The sequence below is a fragment of the Miniopterus schreibersii genome (genome assembly GCF_964146895.1).
Source record: "Miniopterus schreibersii genome assembly, chromosome: 2".
NCBI classification, from domain to species: Eukaryota; Metazoa; Chordata; class Mammalia; order Chiroptera; family Miniopteridae; genus Miniopterus; species Miniopterus schreibersii.
This window is the reverse complement of record NC_138102.1, coordinates 153,740,876-153,762,966: the sequence shown is the minus strand read 5'-3', so window position 1 is coordinate 153,762,966 and position 22,091 is coordinate 153,740,876. Positions and strand designations below refer to the sequence as shown.

The following is a 22,091-nucleotide window of genomic DNA, read 5'->3' as shown; positions in this document are numbered from 1 at the left end:
CAAGGTCTTTGTTACTAAAGTGGCTATAAGGAGTTAATTAGCCAAGGTGCCTGTGCAAATTTTGCTCTGGAGAAAGGTTTCAACTGTAAGTCATTTTCCTTTCCGAATTATTTTGGAAACACAAACCTATTTATGATGGTGGGTTTCTTCCAGAATGAAATTCTAATCCACCCAAAGTCATTTTGATTTAGTATTGTAGAGCGGACATATCTTTTCTGTCCCTCTTGCCAGAAAGTTTGGATTTATGTCTAATTTTCACTCTTCTTTCACTCCACTTTGAAATCATTTTAGTCCTAGTCCCATCCTGGTTTGGAACCAGTGTGTGAAGCCTCTAAATTCCTCTAAACAGGTATTCTGAACAATGATATAGAACAATACTAATTTCTCTTTGAGCCAAATGGTGTCATTTGGGAAGATGGTAGAGACAAGCTGGTGGAGCTCCCTACAAAAGTATAATGAGATGGTATATTTGAAAGAATGTAGAACATACTTAATATTTTTAAAATATATTTTACTTGGAGTTTTAAAAGGAAAATAGAAAATAAAATTTAAAGTCAATGTCACTTTCCCTCTTTATAAGAAGATTATCTTTTCTGTCCTGGTGAGGATTGAGGGATCTGGTAGGATGTGGAGCTGCCCCAGTTTCTGCAGGGCACCCTAGGTGCTCTGTTATATTTCTGATTTCTGACGTTTTTCAATAGATTTGGCTCCTGAATTCCCAAGAGCTAGGAAAACATTTTGTTTAAGGCACTTGATTGGCAATATTAAAGAATTTACTTAAAATTTTTGAGAACAGAATTTAAATGAAAGAAAATAGAAAGATTATAATGAAGCTCTCTGAAACAAAATACTGTCAATGTATATGGGTAATGTATAAATGCTTAACCCACTATCCCTCACACCAGGGGTTTCTTTTTTATTTTAATTTTTTTATTTTAAATATATCATTATTGATTTCAGAGAGAGGAAGGGAGAGGGAGAGAGAGATAGAAACATCAATGATGAGAGTCATTGATGGGCTGCCTCCTGCACGCCCCCGACTGGGGATCCGGCCCGCAACCCTGCATGTGCCCTGACCGGGAATCGAACCCTGATCCCACACCATGGGTTTCTTATTATCTATGTAATTTCTGACAATTAACATGCATTCTCCCTCCATTTTTCTTAGGGTTAATGAACAATGAGTGGGTAATGTTAAGTTATGGGTAAGAAGTAGGTCCCTTCTCTATTGAGCAGATACTCTATGTATTTATAGTATTTGCCCCAAGACTTTCAGCATAATTATGTAGTCATTTTGCCTTTTACACAAGGATATCCCAACTGATGGTTTCCAGGAAGTTTTATCCAGGCAGATTGCTTTATTAAGCAATCAATTCTTCAGGAACACTATAAAATAAGAAATTTTAGTGTCAACAAAGAAACATTGAAAAAGCATTCTCTTGACTGTAGGGGGGGGAAAAATTTGAAGAATTTTTATATTGCACTTAATTTTCCAGGGCAATGAACATCTGCCCTGTTCTAGATTTACTACTTGGACAGAGTAATAGCCACAAACTATGTATATTTCACTGGCATACTTTTGTCAACATAAGAAACATTCAAACCTGTGAATAATTTTTGTGAGTTTATTTGAGCCTAACTGTCAACAATTGCTGGGAAGCAAAATCTCAACAGATTGTAATAATGCTCCGGAGAATTGGAGTTTTGCACTTGATTTTATACATTACAATCAAAAGAGGAGATATATATGGGTTACCTGAAATCCATTGGTGTTAGGGAGGCGGGAAAAAGCAAAGCGGAAAACCTCTGCGATTGGATAAAAAGTAAAATGATAGACACATATTTCTTTTACATAGGTGGGTATAGGATACTTAACAGTCAACAGTTAACTCAATAACAATGAGGGGATTTTCAGTGCCTGTGCTTTGAGGGGTCCAGAGAAAGGAAAATTACTTTGACATTCTGAAGATACATTATTGTAGATGCAAAAAACAATAGACAGGCTCAGTTAAGGTAAAGACTGACCTTAGTCAGAGAAGATGCCTGCCTAGGACATGACTACCCACCATAAACTGCTTTTTAGTTAAAAGGTTTTCATTTCAGACCATCCTCCGTGGTCACTTTATGTCCCTGAGTTTGCAAGGCTGCCACGCAGGCCTCCCCTGAGCTTGTCAGGTTAGCATGTGGCTCCTTTTTGTCCACACTTTGCTAAGGTCAATAAAATTGGCTTTAATTTTGTTTTTTTGTTTTTTATAAAGAGTATGTTTTTCAAACCTCATTACAGTGACTAACCTAATTTGCATTCTCCTCAGGAAAATATCCTAATTGTCCTACATTTCAACCTTGCATATTAGTTGTTTTGTTTCCAAATGAAACAAAAATACAGTCAGGGTTTTTTATTTAAAAACATTGGGATGATGTCTCTGTGCTTTCTTCTGAAAAAAAATGACACCTCCTTTCTTAAGATTACATTTACTTTGAAGGTTTAAATTTTAAGCAAGCTATTATTTTATTGTACTATAGAAAATTTCACTTGAGAAACTCGCTATAAAGTTATTTTTGTAGTGACTCATTTCATTTTCCCCATCATATTCTGGCAGGAAATCTTAAACTTCCTGAAGTTCAGGTGTGAACTCTGTGAAGTGTAGACCCCCTGCCTGGCACCTACAGCATCTTAGGGAGAAACTCATCCAAGGATGTCCTGATCTGGGCCAGAAGGAAAACACAGACTATTAAGGGTTTGTGTTGTTTTGTTTTTTCTTCTTCATTTGCAGAAACTCAGCAAAGTTCTTGCTGTAGTTACTCAGTTTGGACGTTCTTTGCAGTTAGGTCAACAACGGTTGTTTGTAAAAGCATTTCCACCCATGACAGAGGATCTTCTAAAGCCCACATTCCCCACTGAGCACGGCTTGTTGAGCTTCCGGTTGCTCTTTACCTGTTGGGTCAGAATTGACATATTTTGAGGTTATTTTCTGGTTTTAATTCTTCTAATGATGAAGAAACAAAGTAAGATAAGGTGTGACATTCCTAAAATGTGCCTGATATCTTTTAATAGATTCATATGAAAAACTCAGGTGTGAGGCTTGGAAATCTGATGTCTAAACAAGCTCCACAGGTCGTCCCTTGGACAGAGTAATAGTCACAGTACAGTGTCATTACTACTTGGACAGAGTAATAGTCACAGTAAAGTGGTATCACTACTTGGACGGAGTAATAGTCACAGTAAAGTAGTATTACTACTTGGACAGAGTAATAGTCACAGTAAAGTGGCATTGCTACTTGGACAGGGTAATAGTCACAGTAAAGTGGTATCACTATTTGGACAGAGTAATAGTCACAGTAAAGTGGTATTACTACTTGGACAGAGTAACAGTCACAAACTACTTAAAGCAATACCACTTGAAATTCATGATGTACCTGCTGAAAGTCTCATCTCTCAATTTAAAGAAAATACAGCAAAAAAAAAGTAGACCTGAACAACAAAAAGAAATTGGTTGATGTAGTAAAAATGTCAGAAACTTTTAAAAAAGATCTTAGCCACTTGTTCCCTGGATGATTTATTCATCCAGTTGTTCAAAAAATCATTATCAAGTGCCTGCCAACTGCTGGGCTCTGTGCTAAGCCCAGAGGATACAGTGTTGAGCAAAAGCAGATAGAGTTCCTGCCCTCATGGAGTTTAAAATCTAGCTGGGAGCAGTTTTAATCAGTACATCATACAGATAAATGTCAAGTAACAATTGTGATAGATGCTAACAGAGAAAGGTGCACGGAAAGAATTTAACGTACAGATTAGACTGAATATGAAAGATCAGGGAAGGCTTCTCAGGGGAAGTGACAATTAAACTGATCTCAGAAGGATGACTGGGTGATGATAAGGCAAAGACGGACTTGAGAACATTTCAATAAAGGGAGCATCATGCAGTCAGTGCGTCAGGCTGGTGCTGAGCATGTGGGGCTCATGTTTTAGTTGGGGGAGGAAACAGACTAGACATGAGTGACCAAATAAATCTAAAAGAGGTCAGGTGGTTATAAGTGCTGTGCAGGAAAAAGATACTAACTGAACAGGGCGCACAGGGTGTGGAGGTGAGGTGGGTGCGTGATGGGAGACAGCTAGGGGAAGCCTCCCTAACAAGCCACCTTTGAGCTGGGACCTGGGGGGAAGCAGCAGGTCATGTGGCTGCGGGTGGGGGAAGGCTCTCTGGGCAGGGGAAAGAGTGAGAACTGAGCCTGGAGTAGAGCTTCCCTTGAACAGAAGGGACTGGGTCTGAATGTGTGGAGGGGTGGGGGGTGGGGGGCAGGGCAGGGCCTCCGTGGTAGTAGATGCCATCAGAGAGGTAACGGGGCCAGAGCATTCAGTGCCTTTTTTTTTTTTTTTTAAATGTATCTTTATTGATTTCAGAGAAAGGAAAGGAGAGGGAGAGAGAGACAGAAACATCAATGATGAGAGAGTCATTGATCGAGCCCGCAACCAGGGCATGTGTCCTGACCAGGAATCGAACCCCGATCGCCTGGATCCTAGGTCAACGCTCAACCACTGAGCCACGCCTGGCCGGGCCATTCAGTGCCTTTTATGTGAATGGGAAAGGAACCATTGGAGAGTTTAGGCAGTGAAGTGATTGACCTGACTTGCCTTCGAGAAGGATCACTGGAGCTAAAATACAGAGAATGGACTGGTAGTGGGACCAGGGTGAGGGCAGCAAGGACCACTTGGAGGCTATTCGGGGAATGGTTTGGATCAGTTTGGTACCGGCAAAGGTGGAGATAAACGGTCAGATCCTGAGTACACTTTGCAGAGTTGATGGGATTTGCTGAAGATTGGATAGTGTGAGGGAAAGAGAGTCAGGGTGGCCTCATTGTCTTTGAACTGATCAACACAATGAATAGAATTTGTATTTACTGAGATGGGGAAGGTTATAAGAGGAGCAGGTTGGGAGAGGTGGTTCAGGAGCTTGTTTTGAGGTATGCTAAGGTAGGGATGGCTCTTAGACATGTGCCAAGTCCCGTAGTGGGTGGACCTTGACATGTTTGATTAGCTGAAAGGGCATCTGAGCAAAGCAAGCACAGGAGACCATGCTGCCCAGTGTGCTGGAGAGGCAGGCTGAGGCCACACCACGTCACACCTTCGAGGTCACCCTGGAGATCTCAGCCTTTGTCCTAAAAGCAATGGGAAGACATGAGGTGTTTAGGGATATTAAAGGGTGTCAGATTTTCATCTCCAAAGTGGAACTGGCTGCCGTGTGGCAGAGATTGGAGTTGGGGACTGATGTGGGTAAGAGTGGATGCAGGAAAAACTTATTAGTAAACTCAACAACCTAGACAAGGTATTGTGGTAGCTTAGGGCATGTGGTGGTGGTGGACATGGAAAGTCAGGTGATTAGACAAATTCAGGAGGCAACTGTCAGTACTTGGTAATGGGTACACAATGGAGGTGAGAGGGAATGAAAAAGGTGACTCTTGATTTTCAGGCTTTTACAAGAGTTTGGCTAGTAATTCCATTCCAGAATGAATGTCTGAGATTCAGCTTATCAGTGCTGATTAGTGAGGGGCTTAGTACCAGAGTAAAACTGATTTAGAACAAATAAAGTAAGGTGACATTTTATTAGCATTATCTTCTTCTCTTTATAAGCCTTTATTGAGAAAGGACTGTATCTGTTTAAAATGTTTCCAAGAACATCTAGGCCAACACCAGTTCCAAATACAATTTTTTGATTGCGGGGGGTGGAATGATACAATTGAAAAGGGTAACTGAGCTATGTAATTATTCACAGTTAAAAAGGTACACTTTTGGTAAAGTGCTAGGAATTTCATTCTCTATTTAAAGGACAGTTTTGAAAATGCACTTCTGAATTTGTATTAAAGAAAAATTAAGCTACGTACATGTTACATAGATGAAGTGCATGATATATGTGGACACTGATATGATGTATGGATGTTTATGTGTGGATTTAATCATGAGCTAAAGCGCACTTGGCCTTCTTTTACCTTCCTCTAGTATTTCTGTGATTTTACATTAGAAAGAAATCTAAAAACCCCTTCTCAAGAAAAAGATGGAGGAATTTCTGTAAATTTTAGATTTAGCCCCTGTATTCTGCAAGTTGTGGTTTCTGTTTTGCGCCTCTATGCTACGCAGTTTCCTTTCCTTCTCAATGGGGGGGAAAAATTGTTCTCTCCCTCCCCCCTCTTGTCTCTTTAGGTCAATTTCTTTATTTCCTTTTTTTAATTTCACAGAATGCGGTGTTTTTGCAGACTTCATTGCGACCTGACAGTGTTCCCAGTGTTTCCTTTGATGTTGTATTTTGGGCCACTTTTCAAAAAATGTGTATGAAATGGAAAATCCTTCCTGTGTCAGCATTTGAAAGGAAAAGCAAACAGTCTCGTTTTTCTCGTATCTTCCAGTGGGGGGACTTGTGCTGCTGTCTTTCCGACCTTTCATTGTGGAGCCTCCAGGGAGTGGTTGATTCCCGGGACAATAGCTGCTGGATGTGGCCCAGGACCCTAGGGCGTGTGTCTGAGTGACGAGGAACACTCCCCACTTCTCTAGAGTCTCTGTGCAGAAGTCACTCAGTGACAGATGTCACATGTGAGGTTTTGGAGAACTGAGTCTGAATGCTGAGCGTGGACCTTGCCTCAGGACATTTTTGTACATCCATTTCAACGCACAGTATTTCATGTTGCAAAAAGTGATTCAAAAAAGTTTTGACACAAGAACTTCAGGGTTTCTGTGGCCTGTATGTGAGTTTGAGGCCTTTCTCTTGGCAGCTTCATTCCGTTTAGAACTGGGTAACCCAGAAGGACAAATAAAATGTAGTAACTAAAACAAAAAGCTTCCTTTCTTTAAATCAACTCTGCTTCGCCACCTCTGAAGAACCATTTTACTGGTGATTTTTCCCCTTCCCTAAATTAGTGACCCTACACATGCTGAAATCCTTCATCCTGGAGTGAGCAGGTTATTTTTAAATCCCTTGAATTACAGAGAGGCCCACATTCAGTGCGCCAAGTGCCCTAATTCAGTCACTGGATGCAGCAGAACGCGCAGCACTGTGGTCCCTGAGTCAGTGACACACAGCCAGGGAACTCCCCCGCCATGAGCAACTGAAGTCTCACCTCCTATGGGCTCTGGGCCTGCTCATACATTCTATCCACAGGAAAGAAGTATAGAACTAGGGTTACCATTATAACCCTGGGAATCTCCTTAAACTCTCAATAGTGCCTCTGAAATGAACTTTCCTGCTGCACTAATCCGCTAGGCATGCAGATTAATAGCATTATCCTGGGACTCACTGCCTTTTGAGGAAGGGTAAAAGTACTCCAACAGTGAAAATTGGGTCTAGCGGAGGACAGGAAGGAAACGCCTTTTATCTTTCTCTACGTGGATAACGGTTCCTGGAATAACTCTGGAACTCCTGAGATCAAGTTGGAAACCTTGCTCTGCCGCTGGTGTGGCCCCATTCAAACTTACTCTCTATAAATCCCCTTACCTGTAAAATGAATTTAAGAGCTGTGTGGCAATAAATGAAGACCTGCCCAGTGAGAGCCAAGGAAGGCTCTTTATTCTGAGCTGGCTAGAGCAGAGGAGGCAGGCAGAGGAGCTGGAAGGCTTCCTGGGGAGGGAGGCCTGCACCTCCGGGCACTTTTGGCGTGGGGAAGCTGGAGGCAGGCCAGCCACAAGTGGCGCATCCTGTGTGACTGGTTAGTGGTGCTTATGTGGCTTTCTCTGCTTGGTGCTAAATTGAAAACAGGAACAAAAATTGGGGAAGCTGTTAATCAAGTCCTCGCTGTTTGGGGCCAACTGTTACAGCAGCTATGGCTTAGTTTCCTGGATTTCCACTAGAAGTGGCAATTTGATTTCCAGGCAATCGGATGTACAGCTGGCTGGCTTCCTGGGTTGCTAGATAAGAGGTTGGGTTGCTGCAGGTTGTGGGTCGGGCCATTGTCCATGTGTGTATTCCATCTCTCAGCTGCACCCATGGAAAGTGCGTTCATCACAATGCCATCCTGTAGCAGGTGCTCAATAAATAAAGTACAGTTTCTGCAAGTGTTTGAAACCACCACTCTCTGGCACATTTTTCTTGACGTCAGTGCTGGAGTTTGTTTCAGAGCTGGGTGGATGTGGGAAAGCCAGATAATGTTGGTATAACTAGGTCCCTTCTGTGGAACGATGTCAGAGTTGGAATGGTGTATTGGTTGTAAGCAAAACCCCTGCGAATTCCTCAGGAGAGTCTGAAATTGCCGAGCCCATTAATTTCACTTCTAGGAACCATCCAAGCCCAAAAGAAACTACAGGGCCCTAATAGGTCTCCAAGTTCATCCTGAGTTTATAATGAATTCTGGGGATACCTATGGACTTCAAGCCACTTACAATTATTAAAAGTTAGGTAGTAAGAACTCACATGATGAGAGACAAAGCGCCTTACCCTGAAAAGGCAGGCATCTTGTTTATTACTGTATTCCCAGCATCTAGCACAATGCCTGAAACATAGTATACACCTAATCAGCAGATGAATGAATGAATGAATGAAGGAATGAGTGAGTTTTCCAACTTAGATCAAGTAGCTATTATGAAGAAAGTAGGAGTCACCTTGCCTACTATTTGCCCTGTAATTAGATATTCCTACATGTTTTTTCCTTCAGCAGAGCTCCTAAAGTCTGATTGAGCTAAATAAGTAATCAAATGATTGAACACAGAAGTTATAATGATTTACAAAATCAAGAGTGACTATCTTGGTGACTTCACCCCAAAATGCTAAATTCTGAAAAGTATCAATGCACACGTAAAATGGAATTTTAAAGGCCTGTTCAATGAACAGAAAAGAAAGATGACTTGAAGTAGCTTATCTTATTGGCGTCCCTGCGAAGTGGTGCAGGATCTAACCCTTAAATGCTAAACTTGGTCAAATGACTTCACAGAAACATGTCCCAAGCCAGTTGGTTCACACAGCCTGCCAGAGGCCGTACATCTCCACGTGACAGGCGGAGCCTCTTGCGGGAGACCAGGGTTTCAAAGACAAGAGACTGGGCTTAGCATCCAGCCAGTACTAGCATGCACTTTATGCTCCACACATCCATTTATCTATTTGTCTGTTCATTTGTTCATTCACTTAAGTAACACTGATTGAGCACCTAGAATTTACCAAGCGCTAGGTGTTGAACGTGAACCTGCTGTCCCTGCTCTCTAAGAGCTCAAGGGTATGGTTTAAAATCAATGCTGACCACAAATGCAGCTAGAGACAGGACTGGACAGAATTTCTTCATTCAGTTATAATATCTGGAGCACATAACGATGACTACGGTCTCTGCCCTTGAAGAACTTCAACTTTTGTACAGCGGAAAACTCCTGTACACAAACATATAAGATAGAACATGGTGTGAGAAAAACAAAATGTCCTTCCACTGCCTCTACTGCCCATCTCTTCCCTTCCAGCCTCGTTGACCCAACTATAAAATGTGTCAGGTTCTGTCCAGTCTTTTTTTTTTTTTTAATTAAATCCTGCCAATAATATTGTTCCCATTTTACAAATGAGGAAACCATCTGGTGAAGGCGAGGTCCCTTGCCTAAGGTCTTAGCTAGTAAATAGCAGAGCTAAAATTCAAAACAACGCCTGCCTTATTTAGGTGGGGCCTGCGTAGTTCCAGCCTGTGTTTTTCAAGGGTCAACTGTATTTACATTTAGTCAGATGTTTCTTGAAAAACTGTCAATTTATTAGCACAAGTTATGATCAGTAACTTCCATTAGGAAATAAGGATTTCCAATTTACCATATTATATGGATTTAGGTATAATTAACCTTTCTATTAACCTTTGAAAACATATAATTTCCTACGTGGTTCAAGAATAATTACTTGGTACGTGGTCATGACTAAGCTGCTGGAATCTCACTACATGAAGTGACTAACCCTGTGCTTTTTCCCCTGGATGGATATAGTTTATAAATATTGTGTCTAGTTACTGACAGTAACAAATTCTGGTAACCCACATATCTGCCAAAGAACTATGTGCTTTTAGATATAAACATTAACCCTGTTGTGACTTCAGTTATGGAAACTGTACAGGATGTGGTTTTACTGCCTGAGAAATTAACACATCCCATCCTTCCTGATATGTGGCTATTGATCTGGCAAATGCTTTTTTCTCAATCTCTGTTAAACACACATACCTCCCCCCCCCCCAAGATCATAAATTAGTACAGCCATTATGGAAAAAAGCATGGAGGAGCCTCAACAAATTAATAACAGAATTCCATATGATCCAACAAATTCTACTTCTGGGAATATATCTAAAGGAAACAAAAACACTAACTCAAAAAATATTTACACCCCCGTGTCCATAGCAGCATCATTTACAGTAGCCAAGACATGGAAACAACCTAAGTGTCCACTGAAAGGTGAATGGATAAAGAATTGTGGTGTATATATATATACAACAGAATATTATTCAGCCATAAAAAAAGAGGAAATCCTGCCATTTGCAGAAACATGATGGACCTTGAAGGCTTTATGCTAAGTGAAACAAGTCACACACAGAGAGACAAATACTGTATGATCTCATGTGGAATCTAAAACAACAACAGAAGCTCATAGAAAAAGAGATCAGATCTGTGGTCATCAGAGGTAGAGGATGTGGGGAGGGGGAATTGGAGAAAGGTGGTCAAAAGGTACAAACTTCCAGTTATAAGAAAAATAAGTACTAGGGATGAAATGTACACATAATGACTATAGTTACCACTGCTGTAGAAATGTGTTGAGAGAGCAAGTCCTAAGAGTTTTAATTACAAGGAGAATTATTTTTTTATTTCCTTTCATTGTATTTATATGAGATGATAGATGTTAACTTATTATAGTAATCATTTCATAATATATGTAAGTCAAACCTTTATGCTATACATCTGAAACTCATGCAGTGATGTATGTATGTCAATAATATCTCAATAAACTGGAAAAAATAACATATAAAATATTGGCAATCTTATTGTAGAGAGAGGAAGAGAGAGAAATGAAGAAAAGAAATACCATAAACAGTTTGCTTTCAGCAAGGCCAACAGTATAGCTTCACTGTCCTACCTTTGGTTAAACTGACTCTCTAGTCCTATGTCATAATTTGGTTTGCAGGAATCTTAATCACCTGTCTTTTCCACAGGATATCATATTGGCACATTACATTGATGATTGGATCTAGTGATCAAGAGTAGCAACCACTCTAGACTTATTGGTAAGACATTTGTTTAGCAGAGAGTGGTAAATAAATCCAAAAAAAATATTCAGAGGCCTTTAGTCTCAGTGAAGTTTTAGGGGTCCAGTGGTGCGGGGTGTATCAAGATATCCCCTCTAAAGTAAAAGCTAAGCCATTGCATCTGGCCTTTCCCACAACGAAAAAAAAAAAAGGGCACAATGCCTACTGAGCCTCTCTGGATTTTGGAGGCAATATATTCCTCATTTGGATGTGTTACTCTGGCCTACTTAGTGAGTAACCCAAACAGCAACTAGTTTTGAACAGGGCCCAGAACAGAAGACTCTGCAACAGGTCCAAGATGCTGTGCAAGCTACTCTGCCTCTTGGGCCTTCTGATCCAGCAGACCTGCTAGTACTTGCAGTGGCAGGGGCAGGGGCAGATGGGGGTGCTGTTTGGGGCCTTCAGCACGCCTCTGTTGGTGAATCATAGCGCAGGCTCTTAGAATTTTAAAGCAAATTCTCGATGGACAAGTAGTCTCCTTTTCAGAAACAGCTTTGGGCCAGCTACTGGGCCTTAGCAGAGACTGAACACTTAACCATGGGCCACCAGGTTACCATGAAACCTGAGCTGCCCACATGAAGTAGCTGTTGTCTGTCACACCAAGCCATAAAGTTGTGCTTGCTGAGCAGCACTCCATCAAACGGAAGTTGTATATATCTGATCAGGCCCGAGCATGCCCTGAACACAAGTAAGTTACATGAAGAAGTGACCCAAATGCCCACGGTCCCCACTTTTGCTACACTACCTTCTCTCTCCCCGGCTGCACCTATGACCTCGTGGGGAGTGCCCACCAATCACTTGACAGAAGAAGAGAATTCTCAGGCCTGCCTTACAGATGGCTCTGCATGATATGTAGGCACCACACAAAGTGGACATCTGCAGCGCTACAGCCATTTTCTGGAACGTTCCTGAAGGATAGTGGTGAAGGGAAATCATCCCAGTGAGCAGAACTTTGAGCAGTGCCCCTGGTCAGGTGTGGGTTGTATACTGATTTGTGGCCTGTGGCCTAGGTGGTCCGGGAGGGACTTGGAAGGAACATTATTGGAAAATTGATGACAAGGAAGTCTGGGGAAGATGTGTCTAAAATGAGCAAAAACATGAAGATCCTTGTGTCCCATATAAGGGCTCACCAAAGAGTGACCTCAACAAAGGAAGATCTTAATAATCAAGTAGATAGGGTGACCTATTCTGTAAATACCAGTGAGCCTCTTTCCCCAGCCACTCAGTCACCACCCAATGGGATCATGAACAGAGTGGCCATAGTGGCCTGATGGGGGTATGCACAGGCTCAGGAACGTGGACTTCTACTCACCACGGCCAACTCGGCTGCGGCCCCTGCCGAGCATCCAGTCTGCCAGCAGCAGAGACCAGCACGGCGTCCCTGACACGGCACCATGCCTCAGGGTCACCGACCAGCTACCCACTGGCAAACCGATTACACGGGACCACTTCCACCAGGGAAGGGTCATTGTTTTGTTCCTACTGGAATAGACACGTGTTCTGGAGGTTCTGGATTTACCAAGCCTTCACAACCCCTGAGCCAGTTCCTTAAAACTCTTCCTTTCTCTATCTCTCCAGAAAGAGAGAGCTATGTCATGTCATCTTCAAAGTAAAAAGTGTTTAATTCTAAGCAGAGCATGAGAATATTGGCTCACCATTCATTCAGTAGGGTTCCTTTGGTCATCGTGTTGACCAAACATTCTTCTATTTATAACAACCAATTTATAACTCACCAAGAGGAAATAGGGAGCATCCTGATTTGGATCTGATTGTGACTTTCTTGATATTTTAGATTCTTCCCACGCTGCCTGATGTTTGACTTACCTACAAACAATAACACCATGCATTTTTAAATGCTTCACCACTTAGCAGGAATGTTTACATATTAATTATTCACACCTCTGTTAAATTGAGACCTTTTAAGACTTAATCATAAGCTAAGCAGAAGCAAACTTAAGAGAACGTGTTGAGGTGATTGCTTAAAGCCAGCCTGTACTATCCCTCCCCAACTGGGACTGTTTCCAAATTAGTTTTTCTTGATTATGGAGCATTGCTAATCCAATTAGCGGGGCCTGTGCCCAACAGCTGCCCACAGAACCCCTGGGGGTTAATATTCCTCCATCAAGAACTTAAAAGTCCTCTCAGAAAATCTTTAGATAAGAAGCCCACAGTGAGAGGTAAGTTCATTGCTGAATTGTATAATTTGGGATATATGCAGGGAACTAAAGCAATAAAAAGAAAGATCTCTCTGATGAAAACTTTTTTTTTTACTAAGTCCTTCACACACAGATGTGACATATATAGTGTGTCCCCAAAAAAGTATACACACACTTTAATTATAAAGGCAGTGTTTATTAAAATACATTTCATTTTCAAAATTGAGCTATCAGCTGTTAAAGTGTATACATTTTTGGGGGACACCCTGTATACAGGTTTTTAAGGCTCAGATTAATGAGGTTTCTGTAGTTTACCATAAAGACTTGTCCGTATTTTCACAAACCTGTGAAAACCAAGAACCAGGGTTACACCTCTGTGCCACAAAGAGAGGAAAATGAGACAGATACATTCGCTTTATTATAAAGGTTTACATCAGAATTGGAGAGGTTGATATAAATTATTGCCAAGAGTTATTTTACTCACTTATCCAAAAATGTGCGTGATTCTGTTCTAGTGTTCGTGCAAGTATTAGTCTGCCCGAGTTGTCATAACAAAATACCACAGAGTGGGCGGCTTAAGCATCACACATTTAATGTCACAGCTCTAAAGGCTAGAAGTCCATAATCAAGGTGCCAGAAGATTCCATTTCTGGTGAGAGCTCTCTTGGCTTGTAAACAACTGCCTTCCCACTGCGTCCTCACTTGGCCTGTCCTTGGTGCTCGCTAGAGGAGACTGTGATGTTCTCTGGTGTTTCTCCCTCTTCCTATTAGACACTAGTTTTGTCAGATTAGGGCCTCACCCTTATGACCTCGTTTAACCCGAATCACTTCCCAAAGGCCTTATCCCCGAATACCTTCACATTAGGGGTTAGGGCTTCAACATAGGAATTTGAAAGGGACACAGTTTAGTCCAAAACGGTGTGTAATGTCAGCTGAGCCACACTTTTTAGAACAATTTCAATACATCTTAAACTAAGGAAGCTGAGCAAATTTCTTTATGTTTCTGGTGCCCGCAGCACTAGTTGCTATTACTAAGAACTTCTTTTTTAAGTATGTGTTTATTAAATTACCTTTTAAAATCATGGAAAGAAATTGTTGCCATGAAACAACACTCTTCACCTTTAATCCCATCACACTGTTATACAACTGCCGTCATCAATTTCATTCCCCTCCAGGCTTTTCCACAGGGATTTGTAATGGACGTGATGATGTTTTCCAAGTTTGTGTTCTCCTTTTTTTCATTGAATATTATTTTGTAAGTGTAGTTCCTTAATTCAACATACTTACTGAGTTACAGTATTTAATTTTGATGAAGACAAACAACTTCCATTTACTGAATTTTAAAAACAGCACTGATTTTTTTTTTAATAGACCACCCATATTCCTGGGCGCATTGCCTACTTGAGATATCTCTTAACACACAGCATACTTGTTATCTTCAAAAAAAAGGCAACAGAATTACTTATAGGTGAGACTGACTTGATTATCCACAGAATTATTAATATACAACAACCAATACTAAATGGTTTTATTCTCAGCTGATCTCATGCTGGTCCAATTGCCATTCTTTCTTAGGTTTCCCCATAATAGGTTTAGAGTCATAAAACTGAGACACTCAATGTAAATGAAAGGTGAGGTTAGTAGTTTAGTCTATGAGACAGAAAGAAACTTGGTTAAATAAAAAGTGGGAAGTCTTTCTCTGGAGAAATCTTCCTTCATCTCCACTTTGAATACTATCAAGTTTGCCACACATATAAGTTACTTGGGTAACTATAATTAGTTATGAATGATTTAATATAGTCAAAACAGGATGTGACAATGGGTCCTGTTTATATGTAGCTTTACAAGCAGAAGTTTCACCCTTGAATCATGACTTTTTAATAGATGTGCTGAATATTATAAAATGGAAATTAAAGAAGGTCCTAGAACAATGGTTCTCTGAAGGGAGGTGTGTCAGTTTTCCCCTAGAGCACCTTTAACACAGTCTAGGGACATTTTGGGTTGTTACACCTGGCTGAAGAAAAGAGGGATTTTATTACCATCCAGTGAGTAGAGGCCAGGGGCGCTGCTCAACACCCTACATTGCACTGAGCAGCCCTGTGACAAAAATGTATCTCTCCCAAAACATTAGTAGAGCCAAGACCAAGAAGTCTCGATCAAGAGTAAGATTTCTCAGAGGCAAAGCACCTTGCTTCCTTTATTTTAAATATGTTTTTATTGTCAGAGAGAGAGGAAGAGAGAGGGGTAGAGAGAGAGAGAAATACCGATATGAAAGAAACATTGATCAGCTGCCTCCTGCACACCTCTTACTGGGGATCGAGCCGGCAACCTGGGCATGTGCCCTGACGAGGAATCGAACCAATAACCTCTTGGTTCATGGGTCAACACTCAACTACTGAGCCACACCGGCCAGGCAGCAACTTGTATCTTTTTAAGAGATGTTTCTCTCTAAAGGACAACCAAGAAAATTTGGATAAACTTGTCTACCTTAAATGTTTGAATCTTAATTTTTCATTTTCCAGAAGAACTACTCAAAGAATAATTAAAGCCCCCATGTGCTGTAACCTGCAAAAAATGTATAACTTGGAGCAACTATTATGATTCAGTATTTTAACATCTGTTCTCTAGAAATGAGAACAGCCTCATTTTACTATCAAAAGGAAGTAAAACCTATTTATTTTCAATAATGACCATGGGTGATCTGAAGGAAAAAAAATGCTCCCGAATAGAAAGGAAGCATCTAAGCTGCATACAGCCTGTTTACTACCATTCCCAAGTCTAGACAGTGCCTGGCACAGAGCTGACATTCAGGAAACACACTGGATGACTCTCATAGGTTCCTTATTTTTCCACTCAAGCAGCAGATATCCTGTATTATACAGGATGAGTCTGGAGTTTGGCAAAGTGATTAGGCTTCTCACAAACTGTATCATGGGCTTGAAGGCTAGGACACTGTCCTCTGCTCTCTGCATTGGTAATCTGAGAAGGTATGAAAGGCAAGGCCTGACCTGGCAAGCAGTTCTAAACCTATTCCTCCTCCTAGAGTTGCAAACCCTCCATGAATGACTCTAAAACTATTTTCATTTTTAAAATGATTATTTTAATGAATTACATTAACAGTTAACAATTCCTAGACCTTGCAAAGCTATATACCATATGGAATGGGTTTCAGGGAGCCGAATTTTGTATGGGAGTTTCTGGAGCCAGCAACCAAGGCATAACTTGAGAGTCGAAACAAGAAACAGAGGACGTGTCTCTGCTGCAGCTTTGATCTGAGGATGGGAATTCTCTTTGACATTTTTCAGAATCTCTTGCCTTGATTGGAGTCACGGCCACCTGGCCTTGACAACTGGATGATGAGTGCCAGGCGACACTGGTTTATGTTTTGTTTTCCTCTCCGAGCACTCTGTGTACCCTGCTATGGTTTTTGTTGTGTTTGAGAAGTATTTGGACTGTGCACAGAGCAGGCAAATTCCATTCTCTGAGGACTTAACAAGCCTTCCTTTGTCCCACAAGAAATAAGCTCGTTAGAGATGTTTCCTGCTCTCTAAAAATCTTCATCTCATGTCGCAAAACTGTGCCTGGAACCAAAACATCTTAACAGTATGTTTACATTTCTAGAAAATATGACGCCACTAAAGCATGATATTACAAAACAAGCGTCTTCAGAAGTGAGGTCGGGAAGTCACCCTCTCCAAACTCATGTCCCTTTCTTATTTTTCTCCCCAAAACCATGCTCACTTATGCCTCGTGGAGAAGTATGGTGCCTAAACATTTTCATATAGAAGGGAACTGGCAAGATTTACCATCAAGTGGAGTTGTATTTGGTGAAAACGCTTTACTTGGCTTGATGATTGATTGAGTTATAAATTGTCTCCTCCTATTTCCAAAAGAGGGTATAGAAAATGCGTAAGACAGAACATTTAAAATGTCAAAAGGAAAAGCCAGAACCATTAAGAGGAAAAATTTAGAACTAGTGACTATATTAATAGCCCATACTTACTTAGTGTATACTACACATAGCTTACATTTTTAAGAGTTTAAATGTGTTCACTCACATAATTCTTACCACAGCACTGTTAAGTGGATACTTTTGTTACCCCCATTTTACTGCAGCACAGAGATTAATAATCTCCCTGAGGTCACACAGCTAATAAGTGATAGGCTGGGATTTGATTTCAGGCAGTCTCTCTTAGAACCTGTGTTCCAAACTAGGATGTTACCTAAACTCGTGACACCACTTTTCTGAGCTTCAAGGCAGGCAAGGCAAGAATATTCTGTATTTTTCCCAAGTGCTAAATTCTTTAGGAAACGGTTGGGTGGCTTGTAATGTGAGTAACATTATGTAACATGACAAAAATTATCATTCATTGATGTTTTGCGCAAGGTCCAAATGTGTTCTTCAAAATAATATTTCTCACATCAACCCTCAATAAAGGGGGTTTAAATAGTAGCTCAATGTAATCTGAAATCCAGATTTCCTAAAGTGAATAGCGTTGATGATTGGGTGTGATTTCTGTTGTTGATCCCTGTTTTGTTTACATTTGTAAGCCTGTATTAACTTGCTTTATTTATTTGTCTTTGTATCCCTGGTTTCCTCTGCTAGGAAGACAGCATGGCAGGTACCCAAAACTATCTGTCATATAAATTCATGAATAAATGAATTTTCTAAAGGCAGAGTTCTGCCCAAGAACCTAGCCTCAAGATCCTCCAAGTATAAATTATGACTATAAAGTATAACATATACGTACATCATAACTAGGAAAAGTCGTTCTTAAGGAGTTCCTGGCAGAGTGACCTTGACCGCAGTTGCAGGCAGGGCGTTGACTCTGGGCCTTGCTGTTTAGCTTCCAGAAAGAACACTCCCTGTTGCATCTGCACAGAGCGGGTGACTGTCAGGAGCCACAGCACCCGAGCGCTGCAGCTGGCTCCCCCCCTCCCCGGCCCTGGAAGCAGGGCCTTCAGTGCGCTGCCCACGGGCTGGCTGACCAGCGCCCTCTCAGAGCCAAACAGGCCTCGGATGTCCACCTTCTCTGCCCTTTTGCGTTTGCGAGGTTCCGACCCTACACGCAGCATGTGAAGGAGAGGCTGGCGCTGGGCCCGCTTGCAGCTCAAGGAAGGGAAGGTCATATCACTTCAGAAACTGCCGGGCAGGCCAGGGCCAGCTCAAGTGAAACCAAAAGTCATTGGCTCCAGTAACGTCTCTAAAACTGCACCGAGCCCAGGCTGCTGTGGATCTGTGGCTGGGGCATCACCCCGTGCACCGAAGAGTTTCGGGTTCAGTTCCCAGTCAGGGCGCATACCCAGGTTTCGGGGTCAGTCTGCGGGCGGGTGCATTATGCAGCCGATTGATGTTTCTCTCTCCCTCCCTCTCCCTTCTTCTCCCTCTAGAATCAACAAAAAACATATCCTCGGGTAAGGACAGAAAAAAAACCCCAAAAAGCCAAAAACAAAAATACTGCAATGAAATGCTAATTACACAATTAAAAAAAAATTATAGCTGTTCTAAGTTTTGGTTTAACAGATTATAGAGCCACTCCTAGTCTTATCGTTGACATTCTTATAACCCTGCATTCCTTTTATTTCCCCCATACAGCTTGCTACACCACACCTTGGACTTTTGTTCTTTCTCTTTCTTTATTTGGCTTGGAACACCCTTACCACAACCCTTCTCTGTCTTCAAGTTTCTCCTCAGGTGTCACCTTCCTGAAATTCCCAGATCCTGCTGTGCGCCCCTCCACTGTGTCCCCTATGTCTTAGCACTTACCATGCCATTTATAAGAACCTCTTTTAAGCGTGTGTCTCCTGCATTAGACTATGAGCAATTCCTTGAGAGCAGGAACCATGTCTTAGTCATTTCTTGCCCACAGTTCCCAGCATAAAGCCTGGCATGTACAGTGAGGTAAATAAATATTGATTGCAATGAATCATGTCACCAATAAACCATGATGCTATCACTCTAACCCTTTCCACGTTCAAAATTCTGCAAGCACCAACAACATTTTAAATGAGTGCATCTTAGAATTTCCAATAATGTAATCATCTGTTGTTTCTCTCCCTTTTCAGGAACCTCTTTCTGGAGCTGTAAGAGACAGAGGGAAGAACCATGTCCTCGATTGCTGCTTTCTATGGTGGCAAGTCCATTCTCATCACCGGGGCCACAGGCTTCCTGGGCAAGGTCTTGATGGAAAAGCTGTTTCGCACCAGCCCTGACCTGAAAGTCATTTATGTCCTTGTGAGGCCCAAGGCTGGCCAGACATTGCAGCAGAGGGTTGTCCAGATCTTAAACAGTAAGGTATGACTCATGGGAAGAGACTCGGGGCAAGGTGACTCACTACAGTGTGCCCTTGTAGCCTCACACTGGGGGAAGGGCCAGGGTATCCGGGCAGATGGAGAAGAGGGGACAAAGCAAGATAGGAACCTACTGCTCCTGGGAATCTGTAGTGCTTTCCCATAAAAGAGAAGAGCACTTGGGTTCTGTCCCGGGCAAGTGCACAGGTAACCTATGTTCTGGAGATTACAGAGTAAGAATCAAAATGCTAGAACTCCCAGAGTGGACTCTCCAGGCTTGGAACCCATCACAAGTTCACCTGACCGCTTCCCTAATTGTCTTCTAAATGTAAGGTATTCTTTCCCTAGATTTGGGATAGTCTCCTCTATGTTATATTATATTATATTATATTATATTATATTATATTATATTATATTATATTATATTATATTATAATATTATATTATTATTATATTATATTAATCATATTATATTAGAAACAAATATGACTACTAAGTAGCCATGCAGTAATACTTTTGGTTATTTAAACCCACAAGGTTATATACCTGATATTTATCAGTTGTACTCTTTATCTGTGGTAACTTGATATTTCTACTATCCCATAAGTTATAAGGGAAAAACAGTGAAAATGAAATATTAGATGTGTGAATGAGCATTCCTCCAAAAATATTATGCACGTTCTCTCCTGGTTTAATGATAAATTTGAAGGCAGTATATAGGCTTTGGTCTCAAACATATGTTGGCACAAATTCTGGCTTCCCAATATTATCACTTTTCCTCTTAGCTCTGGTTTGCAATATTTAAATTAGAAATAATGACAACTGCTTCCCAGGACTGCCTCAAAAATTACATAAAAGTATGCACATATCTGGTTCATAGTCCCCTCTGTAATATAAAAGGTCACCTAGCGTCGGCAAAAAGGAAAACGTAAATAAGGTATTTTTTTATTAAGTCTTCTTTCCAGTGTTGAGCAACACTAACATCTAATGTGTATCTGGGAGCACAACACATTCTAGATGCCCAGTAACCCTCACGATCACATGTACCTGCTGACACCGCGATGAGATGTGGGTATGTCCATGAGAGCATCAGAAAAGCCTCCCCTCTGTCTCGTGGCCTGACGCAGCAGTGGACAAGCACCACTGACAGCTCCTGGGTACTTAGGACACAGCAGACACTACTCAAAGGGCTTTTGCAACAACCCTGTAAAGTAAGAGCATTTTATAGATGGCAAAACTGAGATCTGAAGTGTCATCTTAGCACAGGTCACCCAGCTAGTAAATGGGAGAGTCAGACTTCAGACCCCCCTCCCCCCCTTCTGACTCCAGGGCCAACACGCTTATTCCTACCCCAATACTGGCCACATCGTAACTAACGGTTCTTAAGAATAAGACCCACTCGTCTACTGATGGGCACTCAGGCTGCTTCCAGATCTTAGCTATTGTAAACTGCGCTGCTATGAACATCGGGGTGCATATATTCTTTCTGATTAATGTTTCAGGATTCTTAGGATACATTCCTAGAAGTGGGATCACTGGGTCAAAAGGCAGCTCCATTTCTAATTTTTTGAGGAACCTCCACACTGTTTTCCATAGTGGCTGCCCTGCTGCACTAGGTTCCCCTTTCTCCACACCCTCGCCAGCAGGTGTCATTTGTTGATTTGTTGATGGAGCCATTCTGACAGGCATGAAGTGATACCTCATTGTGGTTTTAATTTGCATTTCTCTGATGATTAGTGACCTTCAGCATTTTTTTATGTCTCTTGGCCATCTGTATGTCCTCTTTGGAGAAGTGTCTTTTCAGGTCCTTTGCCTATTTTTTAATTGGATTGTCTTCCTCTTGTTGAGTTGTATGAGCAACAAAAAAACAAAACAAAAAAAAGAGTAAGACCAAAGGCCGATGTGGTATAAAATCAAAATCTAGAAGAGAGTCTCCGATCTCTCTTCAGAAAGTCTCCTAATGGACTTTCATAGCATAGAAGATATGGCTCTTTAGTCTTAAGCCAGTGTGTAGATTTTCAACTCACCTTACATGATGCAGTATTTTTAAAGGTAGATTAAGGGTAATGGGAATGTGAAGCTCGGATATTTTTCTTCAAAAGATAATAAATAAAAATGTCACTATGTCTTCAGGAAATATGGTCAAGAGAACATCTGTTCTATCAAAATGTATGCGTCTGCTTCATTCCTTCCCTTTCATGGTATAGATAGCTACCACCTCTCACCACCTGCTTCCATGCTTTCAGAGGGAGATAATTAAGAGGGGGAATCCTTGGAAAGAAGGATATTTTTAATCCATTGGTCACATAAAACTGGGGCTCAAGAATCAAAAGAGAGGATCCACTTCATCACATATGACTAAGTTTCTTAAGTATTTTCTGAGCACTTAAAAGTATATATCAAAGGAGGGAAAGGTTT

General features: G+C 41.3%; 1 protein-coding gene across 1 annotated transcript in view; it reads left to right on the top strand.

Moving 5' to 3' along the window:
• Positions 1–22,091, top strand: part of FAR2 (fatty acyl-CoA reductase 2) — a 108,225-nt gene that overhangs the window by 50,839 nt on the left and 35,295 nt on the right. The window contains exon 2 of the mRNA XM_081128853.1: positions 19,449–19,677. Within this exon, the coding sequence (XP_080984979.1) occupies positions 19,489–19,677 (189 nt within the window). The 5' untranslated portion in view covers positions 19,449–19,488. The remainder of the gene's footprint in view (positions 1–19,448; positions 19,678–22,091) is intronic.